Source organism: Vespa velutina, chromosome 7 (assembly GCF_912470025.1).
Source record: "Vespa velutina chromosome 7, iVesVel2.1, whole genome shotgun sequence".
NCBI lineage: Eukaryota > Metazoa > Arthropoda > Insecta > Hymenoptera > Vespidae > Vespa > Vespa velutina.
Window position 1 is genome coordinate 1,613,435 of NC_062194.1, and position 21,566 is coordinate 1,635,000.

The following is a 21,566-nucleotide window of genomic DNA, read 5'->3' on the forward strand; positions in this document are numbered from 1 at the left end:
AGATATGTTTTTTAATTTCTGACAAATCACGATTGGTCTTATTTTTATATACATATATATATATATATATAATATTGATATATACAAATTTGATAAATATAAATCGTAATGTTATAAAAAAAAAAAAGAAAAAAAAAAAAAAAAAAAAAAACTGTTCTTATGTACCTTTTATAATTTATTTCATTAAGCTAATTTAATTTTTTTATCAATTCACTCGCGTTGTACTTAATACGGATGAGGCAAATATTTGTTGCAATATTCGTGGAATCTTTTTTAAATCCATACAAACGTAGGCACGACCTGACGGCATTTTTTCGATCAATCTAAAATAAAAAAAGAAGAAGAAAAAATAAACAAACAAATAATAAAACTAATGAAAATGAATAATAAATAAGGATAAATAATGTTCTATACAAAACCTTGTCGCTTGATCGCCCAACGAACCGATAAAAATAGCATAAGCGTTTACGTCTGGATTCGACGTGAGTACTTTAGCAAATCTTTCTGGTCTAATCCCATAACGTTCTAAATTTGCATCCGAAAGTACAACAACGATCGATTCGTCACTATCTTCTTTAGCTAAGCCAGAAATAGCATCTTGCGTTGCTTCTAATGTATTATCACCGGACATACAAAATTGCGAATGAGCGTGCATCATCTGTAAAATGATTATGTTAAAAAAAAAAAAAAAAAAAAAACAAAACAATCCCAATAACACATTATACTTAATATATTATTAAAATTTTTCTCATCTTACTTTGATTATTTCTAATCTTCTTTTATTATCAATCGGTGGTTTAGAACGATCCACAAATACGATACGATGATCATCCCCGGAATGACCAATGATGTCATATTGAAATCTATCTTCGTAACCACTGAACGATTCCATAACCATAACGCAAGCTTCCATTTCGCGATCTAATCGTCCGTCATGGCCATTAAATCTATACATGCTACCGGACACATCAACCACCAATTTCAATCTTTTCGGTTTTAATTGGGGAACACCAATCTCTGGTTCCTTTTCTGCTCTACGTCGATAAATCGTTTTTTCACCCGTTAAACCTTCTATTAATTTGGTATCATCCAATTCACCGGACGTTTGGTGTCTACACCATTGACGTTCGTTGCTTTTAGCTTGTAAACTACCTAAGGGAAAAAAAAAGAAAAAAGAAAAAGATAGAAAATAATGATACGTATCAATCAAACAAAACATTATAAATGCTAATAACTTACCTAATATTATTCTCAATGCTTGAACTTGTTTAGAAACGGCATCGCTAAATCTATTGTAAAGTTTATGATCGTATTCGCTCATTTTGATATCCCTTAGACGTTGCTTAAATGCACGCAAACCCATTTCACGTGCAGCTTTTTTTATATGTTCAGGAACTGAATTTTTTTCATCATCGCTAAGCTGATGTACTGTATGACCAGCATCCAAACGATATGGACCACCCTTTCCACCTAATCCAGCCGTGTCTCTACCTAGGATTTTACGAGAAAAAAAAAAAAAAAAAAAAATATATATACATATAGTAAAAATATTTCTTAACGAATCGTCCAACCATTTTGATATTTTTTTTTTTTTTTTTAATCAAACGTTAACCTCCTGTTCCACCGGCCCATGTATTTCCACCAACGTGAGGATCATTATTCTCATCGATCTTTCCATGTTTCGGTCCGCTCACATCTTGACCCGAATATCTTTCCTTCGTAATTTGTATTTTATCATCGTCAATCCCCCCAATCATACTTCTCCAAGAGCCTAAAGACTTTTCTATATTCGTTAAAGATGTTTCCCATAGACGAACGCATCCAGTGACGTCAACAGTTACCAGACCATAATTCGAAGTAGTCGATGCAAATATTGGTAACTCTTTACCGTATAACCATTGTGAAAGATGAGAGATTCTGGTAGGTCTAAAAAAAAAAAAAAAAAAAAATACAAACTTATTATTATCCATTATCAACTGTTGGAAATATTTGTAATAATAATTAAATAGCAATTAATTTTACTCGGGTATGGGAATGTATCGAACTTTGTGATTGACAGTATTAACGACTTCTAAATAACCAGAAATTCCAGTATGTTTTTTATCATTAGGAGAAACTTCTTCAGGAACTTGTTCAATGGATATCGTTCGTATCACTTGACCGTCGTTCGTTATAATAGGCGTAATAAAATTATTCAATCGTATTTTCCTAGGCCAATAATATAATTCATAAGCACTGTCCAATTCAGGAAATCCAATAATGATACCAGCGTATATGTTATTAGTAATCAAAAGTCTATTAGGAGAATTTATCTTTTGTTCCAACGCTTCGCTAAGTATATTTTGATGTAAATTATCTTGAGAACAATTCAATAAAATGTCTTTCCTCAGGTTAGTACTATCGGATTCTTGAATATCTCGTAAAACATTTGGACACGGTTGAGACTCCACAGACTTCTCGAAAATGTATTTATTCTTGAACGTATCCTGTATCAGCCATTTATTCGCAGACGCAAGCAATATCGATTCCGCGTCACAGGGTAAATTGATCGAATAGACACTCATACTATCCAGATTGATAACTTCCACCTTGTTTTTGTTAGGAACGAAAAATACAATTTGATTGTTCGAAGAAATCAGATCTGGCAACATTTTCCAATTTAAATTTTGACGTCCAAGAGTGTTGGAAATTTTATCAACAGTCTGTTCGAAAATTGATGACAATTGAATTTCTTGAACGGACCCTTTATCCGTATTTATCATTAGCAGACTATTACTCTAAAAAAAGAAAAAAAAAAAAAAAAACGATTATCAAAATATAAAAGAATTATTTTCTTTTTTTCTTCTTTTTTTCTTTTTTTTTTTTTCGACACATAACTTACATTTCCTTCATGTAGAAAAACATTTCCAATTTTATCAGATGCAATTGTACATAACGATGCATTATTATGACTTCGTTCTTTAATCAAACCGTGTATTTTAATCTCTTGAATTGTTTCGCTCTCTAGATTCATAGTAAACAAACTTAAAGGATTCGTAGTAAGTACGTGTACTTTATCATCTGTCCCATCTCCTTTTGTTCCCTTAGTAACTGTCAAAGACACGACTAGACCACTTTCGTTTAATGGTACAGTCCAATAACTTTGTAACTCGGTGAACCATGCAGATCTAGCTTCTACTCGATCTAACATTTGACTATTTCGAATTGGATAAGAGGGTGCTTTCAATTTAATGTATCTCTCTTGAACGGGCAGAACCTTGAATGTGTTCAAAACGTTCCAACTACCGCAAACCTTGATATCCGGTAAAGATATTCTGAAAGGAAAAGGAAAAATAATGTTTTGTACATTTTACTGCTTTAAAAAATTTATTTTATTATTTTCTAAAAATTATATAAATTTTTCTTTGCCTCTTTTTTCCTTTTTGCTATCTATATTACAAAAAAAAAAAAAAAAAAAAAAAAAAAAAAAAAAAAAAAAAAAAAACTTGGGTAATAAAACCGACAAACATTTTTTTATTCACATATTTTCTCGAAAATTATATAAAATAAAATACATCCTTACTCTTTCGCTAATGCTATATTATTCGGTGAAGTTCCTACGGGAATGCCGTGTTTGTGTAAAACAGTTACTAAAGTATCAAAAATTTCTGGACTGTATCGATCGAAATCAAATACATTTCTGACAACTACCGGTAAAGGTTCTTTTGGAAATTTCTGAAATAATTACAATTCGTGTAATTATTTTCAATGAAATAAAATATCATTGATTACATTAACATATATATCATTCAAGCTCACCTCTATATGTTTGACTATATTGACAACTTCTCGTGTCGAATAGGGATAGGATACTAATCCTTGATCGGCCATACCTCTCAATTCTCCAAAGGCCTTAACCAATTTCTGTATTATTTTATCATCGACATTAGGACCGTATTGCTTTAACAATTGAATTTCATTTTCCATAGTGGGATTATCAACAGAATGTGTACTAAATAGATCTCCCAAAGAACCGAAGAAATCATTGCCCAAAAATGGAAAACCAGGTCTGTTCGCTAATATTATTATTCTGAAATCTGGATGAAGTGGTATCCTTTCGTTAGAATTATCAATAATTGAATTGGTTTTAGATGAAACGATTCTTCTGCCATCCGATAATATCATTTCTCCGGACTCGACCAAAGTCTAAAATCAAATGTAAATCAAATCAAATCAAATCAAATCAAATCAAATCAATTCCGACATGTATCACTCAAAGTTAAATCTCTTGAATGGGATCAAAGGATATTTTGTAAAAAAAAAAAAAAAACTTACCTTTAATATACACGTCACATGTGTCGGAGCTTTATCTGCCTCGTCGATAACAAGCACATGTCCAAGTTTAACAGCTTGAACAAGTGGTGAATCTTCATAAACTACTTTACCATCTTTAACCATAGGCTGCAATGTTAAAGTTTGAACAGTAGTATCCCTATGCAATTGAATATATTCTCGGGGTCTATTCATCAATTGTAACAATCTATCGACTATTTTATTTTTACCAACGCCTTGATTACCAACTAGCAAAAGATTATATCCGAGCATAAAGTCTTGAAGTAAGCTTTCCAAAAGTGCTAAATGTTGTGGTACGTCGTAAAATAAAATATCTGGTACTTTGCTCAATAACTTTGTACTGTATCTATCGACAATCGTTTTACCAATTTTCACAGTTTTATCTGTAACTTCGTAATCGATTTTCCATTCGGTCTTATCTTCTTTAGGAATTATATTCAATCGATTCAAACAATCATCCAATGCTTGTTTAGTCACAGATGGTAAGAAACGTGCCAGGCAAGCTCGATGAACTGCCATGTAAGCATCATCGTTATCAAATTTTTTCATTCTTTCGGCTATTCTTAATAATTGTCTTGTACTAAGTGATCCAGCGAGAGACTGTAAAGTTGGATCATTCGAAGATCTTAATGTGTGCGCTAATTGAATAATATTTAAAAGAGCTTCGCTGGGTTCTCCGTACTACATATATAAAAAAAAAAAAATATATATATATATACATAAATTATATAATGAATTAAGGAAAGAGAAAATTTAAAGGGTGAAAGGTACTTACTTTCGATCGAATAATATGAATTTCTTCTTCTTTAGCCAAAGGTCTCATTTCATGAAAAAGGAACATACTCAAAAGCTCTGAATTTAACCACTGACCTATTGAACTATTAATCACTGGCTTTCCAGCAAGTGCTATCAATCTAAAGGACGGATGAATTTGATAAACCCCTGATTTATGCATTTCTTCGTCCGATTTTTTATACTCCTCTTTAATTTCGTTGTATCGATCGGATCTTATAAGTCTCGTGCCATCGTGCAATTGTAATTCACGATCGTGAATTAATCTTAAAGGAAGAGAATACTAATCAATTATGGATTGTAACTATAACATATATATATATATATATATATATATATATATATATATATATGTGTGTGTATGTATATATGTTTGTCTTTTTTAAATCATTATACCTATGTAATATGGCAAGAGTACTAGAATGTATTCTATCTATTCCATCTAACACAGCCATTTTTCCTTTAAGAGCTGCATCCACAAGAGCCGAATTTCTCCAAACAGTATCACCATTCGGTAACGTCGTTCTTTGCTGTATTAAATCCCTCGACGTCATGTCCTAATACGACAAAATAAAAAATAAATTGATCATATAACAAACGAAAACGAAGAAAATAAAATTTCTAAAATCGTGAAATCATTCCTTCAAAAATACTTCAAAACTAACTTGATAAAGCATTATAGGCTCTACTTCGTAACCCATTAAATCAGCTAACTTTTGAACTGTCGTAGTTTTCCCACAACCTTTCGGACCAATTAAACACAAATCCGAGGCCAAATGCGATTCCATTAAGCTGGCCAATAAATTATTTTGATACTTCGTCTCTATATAATTATCTCCCATCGATTTATTTAATTCTATCGATCCAGAAAGCACCTGTATATAATTGAAAAGAAAAAAAAAAAAAAAAGAAGGAAAAAGAATTCAATTATCAGTTTTCAACAAAATATAAATTTCACACAAAAAAATATCCTTTTTCTTTTTCCTTACTTGCAACGTCGTTTTTACGTCGTCTCTTCTGATAAAAACATTTAACAAATTCTCTCCAATTTTCTCAGTATCTATTTTACTTGATTTTCTTATCAATGGATTTCTCAAAATATCGAACGTTTTAAGAATATTTTCAACAGCGTCTTGTCCTTCCTTTCCCAAAAACAATTTGTACGGATAAAACCTATAAAATATATCAAATATCGAGAGATCCGGACAATTATCCTACGGCAATAACCGAAAATAAATAATTAAAGAAAAAATTCAAAAATATTTCATAATTGAAAATCAATCAAACGAATTTTGATATATGTACCAGAATTTTCGCAGCTAGCGGAAGATTATCCAAAGGAAAATCAGGAAGATTCAAACTCATAGCTTCCTGAGTTACCAAGGCATGAGCACAGGATAATAATTTTGATAAACGTTCTGGATCAATGTTGTCCGATGTTATTTTTTTCATCATATTAATCTGTTCCTGAAAAAGTTCCAAAAAAAAAAAAAAAAAATATATATATATATATATAAATACAATAATATTAGAAAACTTTCTAAATTTTAATGGATGCGGAATCACTTTCGAAGAAGAATGATTTTTTGCGATTCACTCGAAGATTATAATTATTCTTAAGGGTTGATTTATTTGAACAACTTCTATTATCGATTAAATTTGCAAGTTGATAAAAACAAAATACGAATAATAATTCTCATGTGATCTTTAATTAAATCGTCTTCGAATTGTTCATTTCGATAAATCAAATTCTCCTATAATGAACATCATCTGAACTATTCTCATATTTTAATATGAGAAGATCTCTGTATTGAAAATCTTTGCAATAATAAAAATATTTAAAAATAAATAAAAATAGCACCTTCATTTATTCGATCAATATACTTAAATATTAATTGATAAGTATTCTTAAATAAACGAACAATATTTATAATAAAATCAAATGCAATTTTGACACCTAATTATTTATAGTAAATACTTACTATATATATATATATATATTTATTTATTTATTTATTTATTATACCATAGATATTTGTATATACCGATCATTTATATTAAAAAATACTTATCATTAATTAATAAAAAAAAAAAATAAAAAAATAAAAAAATATTGATAGAATAAACACAAATGAATAAAAATTGTTAATAATAAGCTCAGTCAGTATGTTTATCGGATAAATGATCAATGAAAGATTTTGATATAAAAAAAAGAATATATATGTATGTATATACATACATACATATATATATATATATATATATATATATATATATATATATATATATATATATTTAATTCAGATAATATTATTTTCACGAGAAATCGTGAACCAGTGATTTAACGAGTAAGGAATGTTACTATTGCGATCGATTCCATACATAAAAGCTCTTGGAGTGATTAACGCCAAGTGGTTCCTCCTAACCGAGGCAACTACGCGAGTAACTACCACTCGACACGAAATCCCCTAAAGGATTTACCTCGAGAATTTTCATGGAAAACTTTCCAATGGAATGATACCTTATCCAAAGTCGATCTCTTCCAATGCGATAATGAGTGCTGTATACATATATTCAATCCTCTGTTAGAAATCCGACAGAACTATATCCATTAAAATGGTTGAATTCATTCGTTACTTATCTATTATTTTTCGATTCTACAATTCACACGAGATAATCTCTAATACTCGAGAAATCAGTTTCGTGACGGCAATTTTACGTAAAAACATGTAATTTTTTCTGAAAGACAATTTCAAATATACAAGATAGAACTCCCTTTCTCTTGATATATATATATATATATATATATATATATATATATATATATATATATATGTATGTATGTATGTGTATATATAATATATAATAATATATAGTATATATATATATATATATACATCTATTATATCTATCATATTATAACTATTCTATCTATCATATATATATATAAAATGTATATATATATATACGAATGTCATTTTAAAAGAAGTTTGACAAAGTTTCGTAAGGAACTTTAATAATCTTAGTTTCATTAATGAGAGAGGACACGCGACATCAAATTAAAAAGTATCATCAGTTAATGTGTGTCTTTTCGTAGAGGAAAAAAAGGGAAAAAAAAAGGAAAGGGTAAACGATTATAATAATAATCGCATTGATTAATCGTAATATATAAAACCTGAATTCGTACAAATTAATTACAAGTGCAAGAAATAAAAAGAAAGAAAGTTAATTTTCTCTAACTTTCATCGTTCTTATCCATTATTATCCTTAATAATTCTCTTCTAATACACGTGAACTGAACTATACTTATTCTATTTCTATTCCTAATGATTCAAAATTATACGTGTGATTCACGATATACACATGAGAAACATAGTATTGTTATTTATGAATATTTTTAAAACGTTCGATCGGTATTTATAATGAAATATAAATACCCAATATAATTGATGCGAATTATGAGACTTAATTATTTATATAGAATAGAAAATATTCATATTCGTATGATCATTTATTTTACAAAATATTCGTCATTAATTAATAAAAAGTATTGGATCGAATAAATATAAATTGAAGAAAGATAAACGTCGATCGTTATGTCTGATCGTATAAAAAGAATTAAATTCCTTTTTAATCTTCATCGATAAATTAGATTGTTTTTTTCTTCTTTTTTTCTTTCCTTTAAATTTTAAAAAATCGTTAAGTCCGAAAAAAAAAATGCCATAGAGTCAATGATAAATGTCGTCAAAATTATTTCTTCAAAAGAGAGAACATAAAAAAAAAAAAGAAAAAAAAAAAAAAAAAAGAAGAAGAAAAAAAAAGAAAATAGAATGAGAGACAGAGAAACTAAAGCGAATTACAGAAGAAAGTATGTCAACTTAGTTATAACGTTTAGGAAATAATTTCGTGCGAACGTTAGAACGTTAGACGGTTAACTCTTCGTGTCTGTGTGGTATTCGGAAAAGTAACATAACTGACACGACAATGCGTGACAAAATGCCTTTGTGTCATAGCGGAAACAATCTAAATACTTTATTCTAATTATTTCGAAGTTTTAAGCACTTTTACTCTTGCATTACCGTCCCGTTATGATCTATTCCTACGATTTACACGTATTCTTTTTAAAACCGAGTGAAAAATGATCATAAAAAAAAAAGAAAAAAAAAACAAGAAAAGAGAACTCGGCAATATCTCATTTAGGTACTATACATACAGGGTATAAATAGTAAGAATTTTTTTCTTTTTGTTTTTTCTTTTTTTTTTTTTTTTTTTTTTTTTTTTTTTTTCCTAATAAGAAACAATAAAGAATCTTGACATAGAAATTTTTTTGTCTAAAGAGAAATATCGAATACATTTGATTTTTTATAATAACATAGATAGATATTTTATGGAAAAACTTGTTTATAATTATTTTTCAGTATTCCTATATATATATATATATATATATGTGTGTGTGTGTGTGTGTGTGTATCACTATGATTAGAATATTTAGAAAATATTTGAAATGACAAAATTGTTATTATCATAAAGTTTGAAAGCAAAATTAATTTTTTCTCTCTTTCTTATATGTTAATATATCACGTGCAAGAAGACTGATAAGAACAAATTTATATGTCCCCTTAAATGGATAATTTTATTTGAATATTAATCGCAAATGAGTGATTCCTGAGAAGATGCATTTCTTTTCTCGTTGCAATTAAGTTTAGGCATGAAGATATGCAGCTGTGGTCGGCCAACGGGGGACAATGAATTAGTGAAACTTTTTTTTGTTTCTTCTCCTTCTTCTTCTTTTTCTTTTCCTTTCGCCATCTTCGATGGATCTTCTTCTTCTTCTTCTTCTTCTTCTTCCTTCTTCCCGTCCTCCTCTATCGTAGATTTTTTTTCTTCGATTTCTATTAAATCCTTCCTCTTAGCGCGCTCATCGATTTCAAATAATTTTCTTCTGGTCATCCTTCGTTCGCTTCTTTCGAAACATTCCGGTTTTCGTTCTCTTTCTAATTTATAATTTTTTATTGTCATCTTTCTCTTCATCATAGAAATTTCATTCTTGCTCGATGGAAACTTCCTCGTATCTCGATTTTCCATTATATTTAAACGTTCATTCACTTCCTCTACGTCCTTCACGTAATTCTGAACTTTCCCTGATAAATCCAACCATTGAAGTACTCTCTCCGACAAAAGATTCGAACGTATCTCTGGTAATTCGAATTTATCAACGTTAGATCTTGACGAATCGTTCGACGAGTTCCACAATTCGTCGATACTTTTAATTTCTATCCTAAAATTTTCGACACATTGATTTTCCAACAATTCTCCTTTGATATCCTTCGTAATTGGAAATGATTTTAACAATTTTCCAGAATCATTTGATAATAATCTATCACATGTAGGTGCCGATTGTCTACGAATCATTTTAGAAGATATCCGATCATCTTTATCTATCATCAAGTGTTCACAGTTTAGGAAACAATTGTTCAAACGATCGAATCCTCGTGATTTCAATTGCTGATAATCCGATTGATAATCGTTACCTTTCGATGTATGCGGTCGTCGGCGTATCTTCGTGTTGATCAATGGATCGTCCGGTGATAGAACAGCATGACGAATACCATCCACCCAAATAGTTCGTACCGATAATGGTCTTTCAGATGATGACCATATAGCAGGCATTATTTTCTTTCTTTTCTTTTCTTTAATTGACTCAACTTTTTAGATCCTTTGATTTCTTCACTTTATTCAACGCAATCGTTTCAACAAAGAACACGTGTACTTTCATATCACAAATTTACATAGATTTCATTTAATTAATAATTTGTATAATTGTCGAAATAAAAATTAAAAAATTCTCTTTAATCTTTGATGAAACGAAAGAAACAATCCTTCTGCCGAATTCCGACGCGTATCGACTTTGGTAGAGAAGGGACAAGTAAGGTTTCTAACGTTTGGGACACGCGATCCCAATGTCTGTGACCGTCGCGCAGTCACGGTCTTCGTTTATATAGGAAGGAAACGAGTATCGGAAGGGATGCATGGTGGGGTTTGTACAACCACCCCAACAACCCCCATTCCGAAGATACGCTATTTCCATCATTCGTAACGTGGTTTACGTTTTATGCTACGATAGGTCACATTTTATATAATTTTTTTCTTTTTTATTACCTATGTCCTACAATTTCTATCAATTTAAGGGATATTACACGTTATGAACATTTACGGTATGAACGTGTCAAATTTAACAATTCTATTACGCGAGAACGTATGATATAATCAATTTGTTTATTGTCTAATTTAAAATTATTATATTATTATTGTCATTATTATTATTATTATTATTATTTAATTATAGGTATTTATAAATTTTATTATATTAACTTACTTCAAAGGTAGAAAATGGTATATATCGTGCTTGAAATCTAGATCTTAGAGGTGGATCCAATGGATGACCAGGATAACGTGGTGATGGTAGTCCCAAAGCGATTACTCTAAAGTCCTCGCTGACTCTAACCAATTGCCATGCGTCTAATTCTGCTTGACTATGTTGCTATCAAAAAAAAAAAAAAAAAAAAAAAAAGAAACAATTGGGATGACATATAATAGTTATATAAAATATTAAATTACACGCAAATGTTGTCATTTTTAAATAAATATGTTTGTAAAATATACCTCTAATAATTTATCATAACGCTCAGCTGGAATAAGGAATCTGCCGTCTTCCAAATGCATTTCTCTATTTTCTAATAGATTATTTAAAATAGGCAAAACATTTCGTTCTGCTTTCTCTACGCCTTCTATCAAAAGAACTCTACCATTAATAGCAGCTCTTACTGCACTTTGATCATGATAATAAGCAGTTCCACTTTTAATCTCTCTTCTCTGTTTCAAATCAGCCTCCGTTGTATCTCTTGATAAAGCAATGAATTCTAATTCTCGATTTGTTAATTCTAAAAAGGCCAAAGCTAATTCTCGTCTTCTGGAACCTGGACTTCCTGTTAGAAAAATATCTTGACATAAGATATCCTTTTGTAGCATCCATTTTAAATGCCTCAATGATTCTTGTCCAGTTACATTTAATACTGTAAAAGAGAGAAAAAAAAAAAGAGGAAAAGATTTCAATATATATTTTAAATTAACAATAAAATTTCTTTTCGACGACAGATATATCAGATACTCACAATATTTTCTGGGAATGTATTCTGGAGTTTTCGCTGTTTTGACACGCTTCGATACGTCAGCAATAGTCACAAATGTATCGTCTAATTAAAAATAATGTAAAAATTCAAACTTATTAAATAATTGTTAATGTTCGTTTTTCTTTTATTTCTTGTTTTTAAATGATTTTTTTTACGAATCCAAAGACAAACCTAAACTTACCTGATTTGCAACGAATTAACATAGTTGATAGGTTAGGATAAAATATTCTTGATCGTTCCAAAACTTTACATCCTATTGATAAACGTTGACATTTCAAAGAATTAAATATCATTTTGACTAAATGACGGACTATTTCTTTTTTAACTGTAACACGTGCATCATCGTTCGTCGCTCTGCAAAAAATACTTTGGTCTTGAACTTGTAATAATTTGAATAAAAAATAGCGGGAGAATTTGAAATATATATATATATATACTTACAATATTTATTTAATTTCTTTGAATGTTGAATCGTTTTTTAATTTATTACGATAAGAATGTATTATATATTTGTGATAATGAAATTGTCATTCGTCGTTGTGCCTCCTTTATCATGTACTTCTAAACTGCTAAAAACTAATAAACTCAGTTTTGTCTGACGAAACTAAACGATATAATGACAAAAGGTTTTTATATGTATGTATATATGTACATATGTACATATATATATATATATGATTACATAATTTTAGATTAGCTATTATTCTTATACATAGTCAAATGTCATATATATTAATATATATTATATTTATATTAAATAAATACATATTATATTTATTTAATTCCATATATATATAAATTATTATATAATTAAAATATAAATATAAAATAAATATCTATAGAAATGATTTTACATTATTTGAAATCGTGCATATTAAAATATTTTCCTTCTAATAGATATCTCCTATGAAATGTAATGATCAAAGTTCATTTGGTGATATATCAAATAAAGGGGTAATATACAAAAGTAAATGCACAATGTCAAAAGTTTTAAGCATCTATTTCTTATTATCACATCGAAGAACATTACAATCTTTCTGAAAGGTACACATTGATTTTATCAATTTTATCAGCATAGTTCGTATCAACAACATCAGGTTGTAAAATATTAATTGATAATAAAAAAAAAAAAAAAAAGAAAAGAATAATAAAAAAAATAAAAATAATATTTATAATAAGATATAATTTATATGTACCAGTATGCAATAATAAATAATTTTATTAAATTTTTAGGAAATCTTTGAAACGAAAGTACATTATTCATACAACAAAACAAAAAATAACATTTTACCAAAAATATCATCTACTTAAATATTGAAATAAAAAATAAAAAAAAAATAAAAATAAAAAGCCAAGTATTGTAAGATATAACTACTGTAATTAATAAAAGTGTCTTTGCAAAATCGATCTATCCTTTTACCTTTTATTGAAGGTAACGTAATTAAGGTAAGTGAATTAATACAAAATAATATTATAGTCAGCTATTCTGAAAATATAATATCAATGATAAGAGTATTTACTATATATATAAAATCAATTACTAATTAATAATTAGTAATTAACTTAATTAAGTTAATCGATTTAATTATGTAAATATATATATGTAAACTCCAATATGTTATTCAAGTTATAAAACACTGCTTTGAAAAATTTAATTCTATTGCTAAAAATTATAAGCGCAATTAAATGAAAAGTTTAATTAAAAATGACAAATTTTATACATATACAAAATATATAATATATTTTTTTGTTTTTTTGCGCTCTTTATAACTTCCTTTTTGTTTTTTTTTTCTTTTTTCCTTTAATAATTTGGCATCAAATAAAATAACGTAATGCATCAAACAAACAAACAAACAAACAAACATTCATGAATTAGAATAAAAACAATTTATATGCTCCATTCGATAATAGATATGAAGATGTAAAGAAAGTAAATAAATTTATTATACTTGTGAAATAATTATCTTAAATTATTAAATATGCAATAATTTAATAAAAAATAAAATTTATATTTTTTATATTATTTCCTTTATAGCAAAGAACACATTTAAATGTATCACTATCAAGCCAATGGTAAAACGATATATACAGTAGTTACATTACACGTCATACTAAACTTTTTCACTCCATTACTTTATCTGGCAATAATAATTCCTATAATACTGAAAACTCGATTAATGTTGTTAATTGAATTATCATTATTTAAGCAACCATTTATAAACAGTATACAACTACTCTCATAGAAATAGAGTGATGTAAATATAAGACATCATAGAGTAATATAAAAACCATTAAGAAGAACATATCTTTTTAAATAATATAAAACTGTACATGATTACAACTTTCTTTTCCATTTCTTTAAAGTAAAACAATGTCTCTCTTTAAAAATTTCTCTGAAATGATAAATATTAAATTGAATTTCTCTTTCTCTTTCATAAATTATATGATAATTAATAGGGCAAAATAAAAATTACCTCTACAAAGTCATCTGCTCTTCTAGCATTTGCAGGATAATAATCGACTATTAATGGACGAGGTCTTTGTCCAATTCCTGAAGGTTGTTGCAATCCACATGCTTGCTCCTCATTAGTTAGAACTGTAACTAATGTACTAACAACTTTTTCATCTAATTGTGACATAGGTTTTCCTGGTGCTTTCATACGCCGTAAAAATAGGGCGTTCCATTTTTGTCGTAAATTTAAAAACAATTGTACAGTTTCAAGATCAAGTTTAAATACAATCCAATCGTCCAACTTAAAAATAGTACCCTCATGATTTTCATCCACTTCGGAATCAGATTCGCTTTCGGGTATTGCTGAAAAGTGTATATAAGCTTGGTATAATAAAAAAAAAAAAAAAAAAAAATCTAACTATATAATTCTATCTAACTATATAATTATCATATAAAGTTATATACCACCAGCTTCATAAATAGTATCCATAGGTAATCTTGCTGGACCACTGAAAAGTGCTACGGTCAAGGGATTAACGAGCGTAACGATTTTAACATGACAAAACCGACCAGTACGACTCATCTCTTCATAGAGTAACCAATCGGACGGTAATGATTCTACATTAGCTGCATGAGTTTGAGCATAAGTCATTCTAGGAGATTTTGGAAAATCTCTTAACGTCGATGATGGATGGAAAAAGACCTTCACTTCTTTTCTAAAAAAAAAAAAAAAAAGTAAAGATACAAATTGGGACATTAATAAAATTACTGCGTCATTACATTTACGTGACTTTTTTTTTTCTTTTTCTTTTTAATATAAATAAAACCAAATGGAAATATACATACTGCGTTCTTAGTTGCATATGATCCCGATCGACTCTGATTATATTTGGATATAAACCAGCTGTTAAAGCTGCTTTAACGACCGCCCAATTTTCAGAATTGGTATTCAAATCTCTAATGTCACCAGCACCTCTCGCTCTAACAAATCCAGATGCACGAAGTTGACCAAGAAGTTGAGTTCGCATTCCAACTACCATTTCCATAACAGGCGCTGAAATGAAATTTTTTTCACAGAAACTACGTTCCTTCCCGCTAGCTCTTGCATTTTGCCAGCCCTGAAATGCTCGCAATACAGCCATATGATCTGAAAATGTCCCGGTAGCAAATTTTTTGCGTGCAGCAGCTACAGCCCTTTTTTGTGATGGTTGAGCTGGCAGAATAAATGGATCTCTACAAGGCATTTAATAATATTAATAAATATTATTATTGAATAATTAATAAATAATTTGTAACATTATACGTACTTATATGCCAAGCTGCAAACGATCGTTAGAATTGGATCGAGACATTTCAAAACAACTGCATATAACAACATTTTCCCTAATCTTGGTTCAATCGGTATATCTAATAAATGACTTCCTAATTCGGTAAGATCTTCCCATGGGTCCAATGCATCGATTGTCTTCAATAATTGTACGGCATTTCTAGTTACTATATTGGATGGTGGCTCTAAAGCTCTGTCTAAAAATTCTGCAATTGGTGTATTTCCTGGTGCCAAATGTTTTGTAAAAAGGCATAACTCTTGCAAGGGTAATCGTAAGATTTCAGGTGTTTGATGTAATTGCATACTGCTAAAACGAATTGATGAGAATAAACGATAACAGAATCCTTTTCCACATCTGCCAGCTCTTCCTTTTCGTTGCTTTGCACATGCTTGTGATATCCAATTTGAACGAAGCGTACATACACCGGATATCGCGTCGAATGATTTTTCTTTTATTTTTCCTGAATCAATCACGTAAACAACATCATCGATCGTAATACTTGTTTCTGCAATATTTGTAGAAAGAATAATCTTTCTAGTTCCTTGCATACTAGGCTTGAATACTTTTTTCTGATCACATATTTGCATATTTGAGTGAAGTACAAATAAATTGTAACGAAGGCCTTGATTCATTTTCTTTTCTTCGCCGTTTATTCTTTCTCTCATAGTTACTATATCATCATAACCAGGTAAAAATATTAATAATGAACCTGGTGGCATTTTCAAATGGATATATATAACGAGATGTAAAAGAAGATCATGATCAATATTTTCATCATTGAATGTATGATGATATACATCTAATAACATTTTATCTTCTTCAGAAATAGAAACGTTGTCACCTTGTACTATTTCACAATCTTGCACTGCACAATCATACGTTTTCATATATGCCTCAATCAATTCTGCACATTCGATTTGTTTCATATTTTTTGCCCAATCTAATGCAGTCCACTCGTTACCAGCTCGAAGATTCAAATTTGCTCCAAGATTTAAAAGCTGTTCGGTAGTATTTATGCATCCTCTACCTGCAGCAACCATCAATGGTGTAACTAATGTCTTAGAATGCTGATAATCTACTGAAACATTTTCGGAAAGTATGAAATGCAATAATTGTGCAAAATTATCTTCTCCACCACATAACCATGCGTCCGATATACTTTTGTCTACTTCCTCTATCAACCACGGTTCCAGTTTAACTTTCTCTGGTATAGGCTCATTTTGTTGTGCTAATATCGGTGCTGGCAACAAACATCTTTCATTCAATGGGCCTTTACCAGATATTTGTGGCTTGTACTGAGTCCAAGATTCTAAGACCTTGCACTGTTCCTTTTTATTTAAAAATTCTTTTTTTCTCCTAATCATTTCTTTAGTCATATAGCCGGTCATTTTCAAAACATCCTCAAGGAAATATGTTTCAACTTCATACAATCTACCAGGAATATTGATAACAACACATTTATCAAAGTACTTTGCAAAAATAGTAGTATCTAATGTAGCACTCATTAACACAATTTTCAATGATCTATATTTATTCATTGCATCTTTTAATGCTATCAAAAGGAAGTCACAAAATCTATCACGTTCGTGAACTTCATCCACTATTATGTGCGTGACTGTAGTCAAGGCAGAATCTCCACCCATAAGAGTCCTAAGAAGAACCCCATTAGTACAATATGTCAAAAGAGTTTTAGGCGCAACTCTACTTTCAAGTCTAATTTGATAACCAAATGTTTGTCCAATTTTTTCGTCCCTTTCAAATGCTACTCTTTCTGCAACGGATACTGCAGAAAGTCTCCTTGGTTGAGTACATATAATCCTACAAATTTGATGTCTTTGCTGGCAATGCTCTAATATATATTGAGGTACTTGTGTGGTTTTACCACTTCCTGTTTCCCCAGCTATTATCACTACTTGATTGTTAGCCAAAGCATTTAAAATGTCCTCTCGTGCATTAAAAATTGGAAGTGATTTACGAAAATTCAATACATCAAAATTTGTCTTTAATTGTGGTACTTGTGGGATGCTACTGTTCAAGCGACCCATAGCCTTTGTATTTGTAATAACTAAAAACAATAAAGACAATATTTTTAATAAGATCCGTACGATATTTTTCCCCATCTTAAATATATATAAATATTAATAAAATAATTTTTCTTTTTTTTTTTTTTTTCTTTTTTTTTTTTTTTTGTTTTTTTTTATCTTCTCTTTCTTACCATCTGCATTAAGAGGCCGTTCTCTTTCCATTGGAGGTAATAAATCTTGACATTCTTTATGATTCAATGGGAAATTATTTAATAAAGCATAAATACTTTGTTTCGATGACTTTTGCAGCTTGATTACAGCATCAGCTTGAACTATGGTAGATCCTTCTCTCTTGTATACCGTTAAAAATCGGTTTTTGCCTTTACTGTTAATTAAATATGTATATATATATACATATGTATATATGTGTGCATATATTTGTTCCATTTTTGCAATTTAAACACAATCTATCATTTTATCATTGTGTTTAAATTATATACAATAACATATAGTATTAATATTGTATGTTAATAAAACATACAACTTTATTTAACTCATACCCTCTACTTTTGGATTTTAAGCCAAGATCCTTAACAAGTTCATGGATATAAGCTCGTTCTATTGCTGTATAAGAAGATGGAAATTCTAATTCTTTTTGATCCGGTGTTTCCAATAATTTCTTCAAAGTTAAGTTTACTGCTATTCTAGTGTCTTCTCCTATCAGTGGATGTTTTCGTTGTTTGTGGCGAGGCATGATTAATATTGAAAATTCACTAAAGAAGAAAAGCAATGTTTCTCAATAATTTTATATGACAATTATAAGTAATACAATTTAACAATTATAACGATTATAACGATAAATATATCAGTAGGACAGCATTACATTGGTTTTTATTAGAAAATTTATCGTAGAAGTGAGTATTATTAATTTCAGATATACATATATATATATCTATATATATATATATAGAGAGAGAGAGAGAGAAATAATATATATATAGAAAAACATAAGAATATAACCAATTTAATGCTGTACAAACTCACCGTATTAAAAAACACACATATATATGTATATATATATATATTTATGGAAATATTATTAAGCATGTAATAATTATTTGAGAGAATTTATTTTAAACATTAGAAATAGCACTGCTGACATAGGGTGCTACTATGAACGAGCGGCAAAAGCAATTTTCAGGAACGTATATATCAGGTTGAAAATAAAGGTTCTTATTGCATCCCATTTTTATATCTAATTAATAAGTGATCTTATATAACATTATAAATTTTTTAAAATTTTCTAACAATGTAATCAATCTTTTTACATTCGAATAAATCGACTGATTAACCATCATTTAACAAAAAATAGTACGAATTAATTGTCATTTTCGATGACCCATTTTGAAATCATTTGTAGATACGATCCTGCTAATATTTTCTGATTTCGCCATTTTGTATTGTGAATATTTAAGCGCTAATTTAAAATTGATAACAAATAAATTTTTCTCAGGAATTAATTCGCGCAAACAAAAGCTATAAATATTTTAACGGCATCATTATCTCGAATATTTAAAAGTATAATGAAAAGACTTGATATACACTTAATGATATACATTTTTTTTTTTTTTTTTTTTTTTTTTTCGTAATTTTATCTATAAAAATCTTTCCATATTTACTTATCCATTACATTTTAATTTTACACATGGTGTAAAGAGCAAAAAGAAAAAAAGAAAAAAAAAGCAAAAGAAAAATCGATATCCGTTTCAATGTAATATGCGACATAGATAATATCCTAGTAACACAATGGTATACATATTTTATTATTTAATCAACTTTCGATCGAAGACATGTTCGTTTGTTAAAATAACTCATCACACGAGTGTTTACATAAGATATTTAAAGGCAAAAAAGATTAATGGAAAATAACATTGAAAAATTGTTGTCAAAATTTATTTTACGATATTAATAATTATAATAAATACCTATAAGGATAACACAATACGTTTATTATTCTTTCGATAAACTTTGATTAAAACTAATTAAACTCCGTCTGATAATAATGGAAATGAACTATCGAAAGATTATATTTTTCCTTTCCATCATCTTTCCCAATTAACTGGCACTTTCATTACTGTTGATTTACCATTTCATATACGCACAAAGGTCGATAATATAAGATATATTTGTCATAGTAACAACTTGTTTTTGGGTCATCTCAATAAGACGAAGTTTCACTAATGGATACTAGCTTTTAGGTTTGAGATCGGACAGGCAGCGCCATCATTGTTGCTAAGCGAATTATAAAATTTTTAAATGCATACGATCTATATATTTTATTGAAATGAATTAAAGGAAAGTAAAGATCAAGATTTGGGTCAAAGGTTATACGAAATATAAGACAGTTTCTTTTTTCTCTTTTTACAGATCGTATGAAATAAATTTTGTCGTCTCTCTCTCTCTCTCTCTCTCTCTCTTTCTTTTTTCTTTTTTTTTTGTTGCGTATAAACCTTAACGATCTCAGAAAATGAAAACAGTTACGACCTCTGCACGTACTCATTTATAACGTCGTACTTCTCCGTGCACGTTTCTCTCAACAGTGTTTCCTACTCTAATCTTTTCTACTAATTAATAATAATCAAATTGTTTTTCTCGATAAATATAAATTAACAATCTGAAAATGTCTTTAGACGAGGTAATTAATATCTTAACTATGTAATATATTTGCAATTGTATATTGTTTTATTATCAATGTTCTATGTATTTTTCCGATTATTGTTGTCGTCGTTATAGCGGTTTTATTGAATTGTGTGTTGTGTGTGTGTGTGTGTGTGTGTATGCTTAACTATTAACAATTTGACATACATCTACTCTCTAATAGTTTACGATTCACGATTGAACTAGTTAGATAAATCAAATCTGATAATACATTTTTTTTATTACTGTTATTCATTAAAACGTTTTTATATCTTTTATTATATCTCATATTCTTTAGAGATATTATGGTTTTATATATTATTTATATCTTTCATATGTCTTTCAATATTTACGTGCGTACAATAAAAAAAATTTATTAAATAGTATTCTTTTCAATTTTATTTAATAGCATAACTTCATTCTGAATGAATATATATATATATATATATATATATATATATATAATAAGTATTATAAGATTTTTTTATCTAGGTACGATTTTATCGTTTATCTTAAATATACAGAAATATCTTATCCAGATTATATATATTCTTGAGTTATTTTATTTTAAACCAATTATAATTTATGACTAATTATATTGAAGTATAAATATTTTATTTAATTATATTGCAGAAAAAAAAAGATTTTTTTTTTTTTTTTTTTTTTTTTTTTTTTTTTTTTTTTTTGAAGGATTTGATATCTTAAATAATCATTTGACCATTAACATTTTTATTCTCTTATAGAATTGATA

The 21,566-nt window shown here is 28.6% G+C and overlaps 3 protein-coding genes across 5 annotated transcripts in view; 1 reads left to right on the plus strand and 2 right to left on the minus strand.

The window, feature by feature from the left end:
* Nucleotides 1–125: 125 nt before the first annotated feature.
* On the minus strand, nt 126–12,923 carry LOC124950557 (von Willebrand factor A domain-containing protein 8). Its single transcript, XM_047497424.1, has 20 exons — nt 12,756–12,923; nt 12,496–12,668; nt 12,297–12,377; nt 11,788–12,197; nt 11,501–11,665; nt 6,430–6,591; nt 6,114–6,338; nt 5,790–5,999; nt 5,521–5,681; nt 5,108–5,390; nt 4,315–5,013; nt 3,799–4,185; nt 3,563–3,714; nt 2,882–3,314; nt 2,023–2,777; nt 1,613–1,926; nt 1,240–1,491; nt 758–1,152; nt 420–658; nt 126–323 (listed from the first exon to the last, which is right to left on the minus strand). The coding sequence occupies exons 2-20, from the start codon at nt 12,605–12,607 to the stop codon at nt 206–208; spliced, it is 5,553 nt and encodes a 1,850-aa protein (XP_047353380.1). The 5' UTR covers nt 12,608–12,668; nt 12,756–12,923; the 3' UTR covers nt 126–205.
* Nucleotides 12,924–13,295: 372 nt separating this feature from the next.
* LOC124950558 (3'-5' RNA helicase YTHDC2-like) lies at nt 13,296–21,165 on the minus strand. Of its 3 annotated transcripts, none has more exons than XM_047497425.1 (8): nt 20,104–21,165; nt 18,679–18,891; nt 18,310–18,503; nt 16,074–18,159; nt 15,613–15,999; nt 15,232–15,482; nt 14,789–15,129; nt 13,296–14,707 (listed from the first exon to the last, which is right to left on the minus strand). In XM_047497425.1, the coding sequence occupies exons 2-8, from the start codon at nt 18,870–18,872 to the stop codon at nt 14,696–14,698; spliced, it is 3,465 nt and encodes a 1,154-aa protein (XP_047353381.1). In that variant the 5' UTR covers nt 18,873–18,891; nt 20,104–21,165; the 3' UTR covers nt 13,296–14,695. The 3 variants fall into 3 exon arrangements, with proteins under 3 accessions (XP_047353381.1, XP_047353383.1, XP_047353384.1); XM_047497427.1 differs by having other exon boundaries at nt 19,163–21,165; XM_047497428.1 differs by lacking the exon at nt 20,104–21,165 and having other exon boundaries at nt 18,660–18,819.
* Nucleotides 20,655–21,566, plus strand: part of LOC124950568 (putative acyl-CoA-binding protein) — a 1,768-nt gene continuing 856 nt past the window's right edge. Inside the window, exon 1 of the mRNA XM_047497453.1 lies at nt 20,655–20,813. Coding sequence (XP_047353409.1) covers nt 20,799–20,813 — 15 coding nt within the window. The 5' untranslated portion in view covers nt 20,655–20,798. The remainder of the gene's footprint in view (nt 20,814–21,566) is intronic.